Consider the following 10,683-nt stretch of genomic DNA (forward strand, 5'->3'; position numbering starts at 1 on the left):
TTTTGCCTCCGGCCATTTTTACAACTGGTTTTAATATGGTTCACAAAACATATTGAGCACGTGACAATCGCAACAACTCGGCCATTTCCGGCAATCTTCGGGATAAACCTAGTTAATTGGCTACAAGAAATACGAGAATGTGATTAGGCCGCCGGCGATTTACTCAATTATCCGGCCTACGATAAGTAAACCTATTCAATACGTAATCAATGTACCGAAATAAATAATTTATATTCGTGTCTCAATTAAGCCTTTTGGTAACTTGAAATAAGATTAAAATTAATTCAGAGACAGCTTGATTTTTTTCGCCAGATGTAAATAAAAATTTCACTTGACGGTTGTAAACATACCACGCGTTTTAGAAATGGGCGAAGCCATGTTGTCTTACTTTAACAAAAAACAAACGATATTATTTATGACGTCATCTGTTGAATAATTGGCCAGGTGTTCCGATTGGTGCGCGTTGTTGCCATAAATGTCGGGCATGGGAATTTCACAAGCGTGTGACCAAATTGCGATCGGTTGTTCCGTCTCCTTAAATGATATTTACAAGAGCGTTAAAGTCACGAGGTGCGCAACAGTACCCAAGTATATTTTTGGCGAAATATATTTTTATTTATTTACTCATATTTGAATTAAAGGTATTCATACTATTTATTACCATTATAAACGATTTTTTTAAGATTATTTCACAGTTTTTATTTTTGATTTAGAATATTGGTCAGTGCAAAGCAGTTATTTGTTAATAACGTCCCTTTGCTTTAAATGGACTAGACACCAGATGGTCCCAACATCGGCAAATACAGTATTTCCTCAGACAAAAAGCCTCGACTTGTCAAGCAGCACTTACCAGTTTTATGACGTCAGCGGTCCATATTATATTTTGGCGAGGTCCGGACCGCGATGTTTTGGCACTTTCTTAACTGGGGAATATGGGTTAGGGTTATGGTTAGCTATTAATTAAAAAATAATTAGAGTCTCAAGTTTCAAGGCTTATATGTTATATGTACGTAAATCATATATCTCGGTTTGTTTTTGTTATTATTAAAAGTCAAATGATAAACATGATCATAAAATAAAATTGTGCGCTTTTAACTAAAAAAACGTATCTAGAATATAAACTAGCGTCAACCTTGACACATAGCCAGACCCGTTCGCATACGAGCTTATGTCGCCTTTCTTGGTTATTGAGATGTTGGTAACACAAGCGGATTCAGTGATTCAGAGGGGGGGACGCCACTTAGTATAAAAGAAACCGCAAATGTTTTTGAAACATGACTCAAGGGAAGCAGACGCAGTTCATCAGCGTATCAAATTTGAGTTGCCTGCATTCTTCACTTATTCAACGAATTCGGACTTTCAGCTCAAGGTCTCCATGACCTTGACTCTTGCTCAAGGTCTCCATGACCTTGACTCTTGCTCAAGGTCTCCATGACCTTGGCTCTTGCTCAAGGTCTCCATGACCTTGACTCTTGATCAAGGTCTCCATGACCTTGACTCTTGCTCAAGGTCTCCATGACCTTGACTCTTGATCAACTGACGTCAAAAAAGTTAGGGTGCTGGCCATGTTTAAGGGGCCTCTATCGAATTCGAGGTCTCTAGCACTAAGCGTTTTCAATTATTGATAGGAAACTGCGTATTTTCAGCTTACGGTCACAACGACAGAGACCTTTGACCCACAGACCTCTAAAGCAATAGGGTTAAACTCCACAGTTTGAGTCCCTTGGGCCATAGTATTCTTCATATAATGATCGGAAACCGATTTGCAGCTAAAGGTACTCTTAAGGTCACCACGACATTGACCTTTGACCAACTGACCTTAAAATCAAAAGGCTGTATATGCTTGTCATAACCAACATGCCTACAAAGCTTAAGAACCCTGGGCCTAAGCGTTCTTCGGATATTGATGGGAAACTGTGCGGACGGATGGATGGACGGACGGACAATCAGATAATTATATGCCAACCTTTGGGGCATAAAACACCCAGGTGCTGTAATACTAACAATAATGAACTAGTTTTTCAAATATAATTAAGTTATTTTATCATTTGACCAGTGAATTACTTAACATAAAGAAATGACGTAAGGTAGGAAAATTTAATGACTTCAGATGTTTTATGAATACCAGCTCAGGACATATATAGGAAAAGTAATTATAAACAGTTAAATGGCATTCATTATCAAAAATGAGCAATTATGATAGTTAAAATAAAGTTAACATGATTGTATATGTATATATACTCGACAATCAGCAAGAATATAATGATCTGAATAAACAAATTGAGCTGTATTTATGCACCAGTCAATCGTAACCACGCCCGCCCCCAGGTCCAGGGAAAAGCGGGGACTTTGACTTTTTGTCCAGCCAATCCCAAGAAAATTCCCCGCGCTGCGGAGACGAATTGCTGGTAAAATCCTCACCAAATGCCCCCGCAACCCGGGGACCATAGGTAAGGCTCATCCCCCGCTTTTTTACATAACCACCGCATTCAACCGGCACTGCGGGGCCACCTGGAAGGTAAAAACACGGCTCATTTCCCCGCCTATCCCCGGTAGACCCCCGGACCTGGGGGCTGTCGTTACAATTGACTGGTGCATAAGATAAGTGGGAGAAGAACAACAGGGCATCTTAAGAAAATATTAAATATTTTCAATTAATTATATCTTTTATATATTAAAATTCATGTAGGAACTTCAAGATGTTTAAATTGCTTTTGCATAGAAAAATATTAATCTTTTTATCTAAATTTGACCACAAATATTCTTTATATTAAACGTCCCAGTACCAGTATCTTTCAGTAATGTAATACTGTCCAAATATTTTTATATCCAAATGACTTCTCTTAACCTTTTTTACAATTTTAAAAATGCTTGATCAAACAAAAGCAATTATCGTAATAACAAACATGCCATAAAACTGAAAGTATAGTCTAAATTTTAATAGCGCGCTCAACGTCACTACGAAATTTGCATATCATGTAACATCCAGAATGCTAAGAATAGCATATTGCTTTATATACGAATAGTTTAAATAATTTAATTAAGATGTTAATCGTTAAAATGTGTTTTAAACAAAATTACCATACCTCCAGTTACAGTTCCTACATTATATCATTTATACCGTTGTATGTAATGTTATTTGTTAAAAGTCAGATTATTTTAAATATGCAAAACATCCTCCGAAACTTTTTTCTGAGCTTTGATAAATCGGGTCATACAGTTCGTAAACCAAGTAATTTAAGCCCGTAGCTTACGAGGTTTGGGACAAGTTAGTAAATACAAATTATATATGTCCATAGGTTTGTTAACCTGGTATAAGACATACGTTAATGCAGGTCGTTTTTTATCAAACATATGTTATAGTTTTAATTTACAGCAATAATGTTAGCTCGTCCATTTTAATAACGTGACCCTATATGGTACAAAATTTCCACGCGACGTCAATAAATAAATAAATAAGTGAAACGTCAGCTTTGTATCATTATACTTTCAGGAGTTTTTCCTACTAAGTAGGGATATTGTGATGTGTTATACATTTAAAAGCGTAATACTAAAATCATAATTATCAAGTGTAAACGCTCCTTGACAGTTTTATTTCGAACACAAATGTTGAATGATACATCAGTGTGCTAATAATTGTACAATAATGGGTTTCGCGCGAGACAGATTATAAATAAGTGTTTTAACAAGTTGTTAATGAAACAGTTGTCCGTCGTTCAATTCATGTTAACAACCGGGACAAATGACATCACATTAATTGCAATTAGCCAATCACACAAGCAGCTTAATTTGGGTCCGGATCAATGGAAACGTTTTATGACGGACGTGCCAGCGTTCAGTGGGAGATGGCAATTCGCCCCGGGACCATCAGATAAACTTCAACCTTTAAAAGCAGCGTTTGGGCAAGGAATTGTCAGACTAACGGTTATCCATTGGAATGGACAGTTAAAAGTTAAAAATAAATGGGAGAGAAAATAATTACATTGTTCATCAAAATTGTGTAGCTTCAAGTTCAGTTACTGGGAAACGTTCAAGGTACAGATGTTTGTTAAGTCATGCTTCTAATCGAACTCGAATTAAAGTAACACTAAACAGAATTCCGTGAAACAAACATAGCCGCTGCACTTAACAGGAATTCGTCAGAGTTCGAAACCATGGATCAGTTTTACAATCTGCCAACTCCCAGCCCGACAAGAGTGAAATCAGTGACAGCCAAGCGCTTGATTTTGAAGCGCACGCAGGATCACTTCCGGTGCGCATGTGACCAGATTATTCTCCTTAACCGGAGAATGGAGGGGGTTCTTTTTCGGTACCACGCAGCCAGGGCGAACACTAATCGTGGCTTCCGGTATAAGCTTCGGCTCCGGTTGGCAATTGTCGAAGGTATTCGAAATATGTTTTACGAATACGCCAATCGGAAAGCAAGCGAGATCGTCAATCTTCGGAGAGAGCTGTTCGGTGAAATTGTAGAAATCGTTAGTGATGATACTGGTGATCGGTATTTCGCCGATGACGATGATCGATCGTACAGTGATTCAGAGTTGTCGGAAAGTAGCGAAGACCTTTCCGAAAGTGTCGAGAACCTGTCGGAAAATGACGATGACTTGCCGGAAGATCCCGATGTTACAGCGGACAATAATGAGGAATCAATGGAAATAAGTGTTTGAGAAAAATGTGTACATTTTCTCCAAATTTGGTGCATTGTTTCTTTTAGTACATACAAAAACATTGTTTTTCTGTGGTTAATTTAATGTTTTCATGACGATATGGCATGGTGATACCTTTAAAATGTCTTTTTGAAGATATGCTATTGACTGTTATACATTGTAAATGATGTAAATTATAATAAATTTCAAAACACAAAATTAATCGTTTTATTATAAAACGGACAGAGTTTAAAGGCACCCTGAAAATATAATGAATGATATGTGAAGTTAATTCATTTGTTCGACATATATATATATAATTGATACATTTACAAAACATATGACATATGCATAGTAATATATCTTTTTCTGATAGACAATGAAGCATTTCATTTAAAATCATAAACTTTTACCACATAAGACTTTTTTCACTTAAAAGCTGCACTCTCACAGATTGGACGTTTTGACAACTTTTTTTCTTTTTTTGTCTTGGAACGAGCCAATTTATGTGAAAATGCATGTAAACCATTCGTATAAGACTGCTGACAAAAAAGTAGTCACATATGTTTCTATTTAAGTTCAAAAAATGCTGTTTTATGCATTTTTCTTAAACCGTTAGTAACGCTTTAAGCCATAAAATATTAGTTTTCGAACTGAAATATGAAAATCTGCTATCCAATATTTTGTCAGCAGTCTTTTATCACTAGTTTGCTGATACTTACGCAAACATTTGCTCATTCCAAGACAAAAAATAAATAAAGTTGTAAAAACGATAAATCAGTGAGAGTGCAGCTTTAACCTTTCACACGAATGCTATTGTTTGCAGCAGTAACAGTGTGGCCTTCCGACGTAGCATTAATGGCGTAATTTAGCAAGTGGTATACCCACACTGATACCCACACTGATACTCACACTGATACCCACACTGATACTCACACTGATACCCACACTGATACCCACACTGATACCCACACTGATACCCACACTGATACCCCCACACTGATACCCACACTGATACCCCGCACTGATACCCACACTGATACTCACACACTGATACCCCCACACTGATACCCACACTGATACCCACACTGATACCCACACTGATACTCACACTGTTACCCCCACACTGATACCCACACTGTTACCCAAACTGATACCCACACTGATACCCACACTGATACCCACACTGATACCCACACTGATACCCACACTGTTACCCCCACACTGTTACCCCCACACTGATACCCACACTGATACCCACACTGATACCCACACTGATACCCACACTGTTACCCCCACTGATACCCACACTGATACCCACACTGTTACCCCCACACTGATACCCACACTGATACCCACACTGATACCCACACTGATACCCACACACTGATACCCACACTGATACCCACACTGATACCCACACTGATACCCACACTGATACCCCCACACTGATACTCACACTGATACTCACACACTGATACCCCCACACTGATACCCACACTGATACTCACACACTGATACCCCCACACTGATACCCACACTGATACCCCCACACTGATACCCACACTGATACTCACACACTGATACCCACACTGATACCCACACTGACACTCACACTGTTACCCCCACACTGATACCCACACTGATACCCACACTGTTACCCACACTGACACCCACACTGATACCCACACTGTTACCCCCACTGATACCAACACTGATACCCACACTGACACCCACACTGATACCCACACTGTTACCCCCAATGATACCAACACTGTTACCCACACTGACCCACACACTGATACCCACACTGATACCCCCACTGATACCCACACTGATACCCACACTGTTACCCACACTGACCCACACACTGATACCCACACTGATACCCCCACTGATACCCACACTGATACCCACACTGACACCCACACTGATACCCACACTGTTACCCCCACTGATACCAACACTGATACCCACACTGATACCCACACTGATACCCCCACACTGATACCCACACTGATACCCACACTGATACCCCCACACTGATACCCACACTGATACCCACACTGATACCCACACTGATACTCACACTGTTATCCCCACACTGATACCCACACTGTTACCCAAACTGATACCCCCACACTGATACCCACACTGATACCCACACTGATACCCACACTGATACCCACACACTGATACCCACACTGATACCCACACTGATACCCCCACACTGATACCCACACTGATACCCCGCACTGATACCCACACTGATACACACACTGATACACACACTGATACACACACTGATACCCACACTGATACACACACTGATACCCCCACACTGATACCCACACTGATATCCCGCACTGATACCCACACAGATACCCACACTGATACACACATTGATACCCACACTGATACCCACACTGATACCCACACTGATACCCACACTGATACCCACACTGATACCCACACTGATACCCACACTGATACCCACACACTGATACCCACACTGATACCCCCACACTGATACCCACACTGATACCCCGCACTGATACCCACACAGATACCCACACTGATACACACACTGATACCCACACTGATACCCACACAGATACCCACACTGATACCCACACTGATACCCACACTGATACCCACACTGATACCCACACTGATACCCACACTGATACCCACACTGATACCCACACTGTTACCCACACTGATACTCACACTGATACCCACACTGATACCCACACTGATACCCACACTGATACCCACACTGATACCCACACTGATACCCACACTGATACCCACACTGATACCCACACAGATACCCACACTGTTACCCCCACACTGATACCCACACTGATACCACACTGATACCCACACTGATACCCACACTGATACCCACACAGATACCCACACTGATACCACACTGATACCCACACTGATACCCACACTGATACCCACACTGATACCCACACTGATAAGGTATCGTCTTAAAACAAAAGTGCAACACAAATTCCGCGCCTATTGGGAGCGCCTTTCATTGTCAATATCAAATTATACGCTAAAGCGAATACAGATATTTTCATATAAATTCAATACCTTTTTAAATATGGGCTAACATTGGCTAAACTAGTAAGGCATCACTTTAAATACCACGTTTAAACTAGTTAAGCACTTGGAATATAGTTTTTGTGGCTTTGTTAGATAAAGAAGGGCGACCCAAACATTTCGCGGTCAGAAGATTTTATTGAACCACAGTTGTGGTTAGTTTCCGTCTACTTTTAGGATTTGTAATAGACCATTTACAGTGGTTTAGAGAATTTCGTTTTTCAAGTCACGTGGCGAGTAATCACGTGACTTTGACACCAATCAATTGCTAGTGGAACTCCTGATAGCATCAAACATGCGTTTATAAAAACAACAACATTACATTCAATTTAGAGGAAACTATGTAGGAATTATATTTAGCGACGTAACAGAATCCACATCTGCTATAAAACTCCGCTGAGGATTGGGCGAAGCGCGAAAACGTGGTAATTATATTAAATGGGTACGACCCAATATGGGCAGGGGCGTATCTAGCCCTCTATTCATGTGGATTCATAATTGTGCCAGGGGGGTCCGGGGGTTCCCCCACTCGGAAATTTTCTGAAACCATGGTGCAATCTGGGCGTTCTGACTTGCTTTATTTAGAACTGAAAAATGGACAGTTTTAGGATCATGTAGTCAAGTACGCACACTGCAACTTTCACTGTTTTTTGTCAGAATCATGTGGATTCAGCCGCGTACTCGCGTATAGGCAGCTACGCGCCTGATGGGGATGTTCTTCGTCTGGCTCACTCGAATTTCACAAACATATAATCAAGCTCAAAGTGAACCTGGAATATTAAGTGTAGGAACAAGAAAGACAAGGAATAGTTTTAAAGTTAACAAATCCCTATGATATACTTCCGTGCAATATTCGAGATGCATTTCATTCGGATACTTCCTAGATGAATGTGGTATTGATATAGCATGTATCACGGAACTTAAAATGATTGATTGATATAGCATGTATCACGGAGCATAAATTGATTCATGAAGCATGTATAACGGAGCATAAATTGAGTCATATAGTATGTACAACGGAGCATAAATTGATTCATGAATCATGTATAACGGAGCATAAATTGATTCATGAAGCATATATAACGGAGCATAAATTGATTCATAAAACATGTATAACGGAGCATAAATTGATTCATGAAACATGAATCACGGAGCATTAATTGATTGATATAGCATATAAAACGGAGCATTAATTGATTGATATAGTATGTATAACGGGGCAAAAATTGATTCATGTAGCACGTACAACGGAACATAAATTGATTGATATAGCATGCATAACGGAGCAAAAATTGATTGATATGGCATGTAACACGGAGCATAAATTGATTGATACATCATGTATAACGGAGCATAAATTGATTGATACAGCATGTATAACGGAGCATAAATTGATTGATACAGCATGTATAACGGAGCATAAATTGATTGATACTCTTATATAATGGAGCGTTAATTGATTGATACAGCATGTATAATGGAGCATAAATTGATTGATACAGCATGTATAACGGAGCATAAATGGATTGATACAGCGTCAATAATGGAGCATAAATTGATTGATACATCATGTACTAACGGAGCATAAATTGATTCATATAGCATGTATAACGGAGCAAAAATTTACAGAACAGTGACTCTGCTTCCGTTGATTTGTAAAAACACCTATGGAACTTATGCACACCTGTTTTCAGCAATAGTTTACTTTCAAAGATAAATAAATGCTCAACCAATTGATTATCAAACATCGTTAGGTTCCGCCACGGCGTCATTCAACTAACAGGAAGCAGTCAGGCTTGAACTTGGTTCCAATATGAATGCGGCCTCTCCGGACACGGCTAGTGCCTTTGACAATTTTCGGCATTCTGGCCTTTCTGGTAAGTTACGTAGACTTGGCATTCACGGTAAATTCCTCAAATTATTGGTACACTCAATAATAAACATGCGGGACGTCGATATGGTAAATGATATATTGTCATCAAAGTTTTCAATATTACAAGGCAGCAGACGGGGTGGGGTAATGTCAACCTGGTTCTACCTCCTTCTCATAAACGGCCTACTGAACCAACTAGCGACAACAGGAAATGATATACATGTTTGAAATATTCAATGAGGTAACTCGACGCAAGCCGATGATTTGACACTACTAAGTCCTGAAAAATCAACCTATGACTATCAACCTATGACTATCAACCTATGACTATCAACCTATGACTATCAACCTATGACTATCAGCTAAACATAACATTACATTACGCAAATTAATGGGGCTACAGCTTTAACAAAGACGGATGTTAAGTTGTCGTCTTCACTCTCAGTAGAATAAACACTGTAAATGTTTCGTTTGGTATTTCAACTATACCAATGGCCAACGTCAGTGCTCACGTCGGAATCATGAAATCTTCACGTATCAATTAAGTCCTCGGCAGCTGTGCAATTACGCAAAGCACGCGCATCGCTTTTCTCTACCATGGCGATAGAAGACTGACATCCCAGACTAAACAGAGAAATGCTTTTTAGGATCCTTAGATATTTTGAACGCTAATGCATTTAACAATGCCTATGTATTATCTTTTTCTTCGTCTTTGTTATTTGAACATACAAATTAAAACAAGTTTTTACATATGATTAATGAATTTTTCATTATTTCTTACCATGCATATCTCTAAATTGTACATACATGATCCAAAATTTGTTCAATATGTCACAGACAAGTTGGAAATAAACAATATATAATCCCAGACGAGCCTCTCATCCAGACATTCATTTAGCGAGGCGCCAATAAGCCGTGTAGTTAAAATACGCAGCACATTGTTTGAACTTCACAAGTGCACTTCCAGCACGTAACAACCATTCTTACAGAAGTTAAAGATTTTAAGACACGCGTGCTATCCAATTTCTAAATAACAACAAGTTAAGA

At 39.5% G+C, this 10,683-nt stretch overlaps 1 protein-coding gene across 1 annotated transcript; it reads right to left on the reverse strand.

Moving 5' to 3' along the window:
* Positions 1–5,859: 5,859 nt before the first annotated feature.
* Positions 5,860–9,627, reverse strand: LOC128219512 (uncharacterized transmembrane protein DDB_G0289901-like). The gene is made up of 4 exons (XM_052927322.1): positions 9,545–9,627; positions 7,158–7,644; positions 6,270–6,650; positions 5,860–6,018 (listed from the first exon to the last, which is right to left on the reverse strand). The coding sequence occupies exons 1-4, from the start codon at positions 9,625–9,627 to the stop codon at positions 5,860–5,862; spliced, it is 1,110 nt and encodes a 369-aa protein (XP_052783282.1).
* Between the last annotated feature and the right edge of the window lie 1,056 nt (positions 9,628–10,683).

The sequence above is a fragment of the Mya arenaria genome, chromosome 15, assembly GCF_026914265.1.
Source record: "Mya arenaria isolate MELC-2E11 chromosome 15, ASM2691426v1".
Taxonomy (NCBI): Eukaryota; Metazoa; Mollusca; class Bivalvia; order Myida; family Myidae; genus Mya; species Mya arenaria.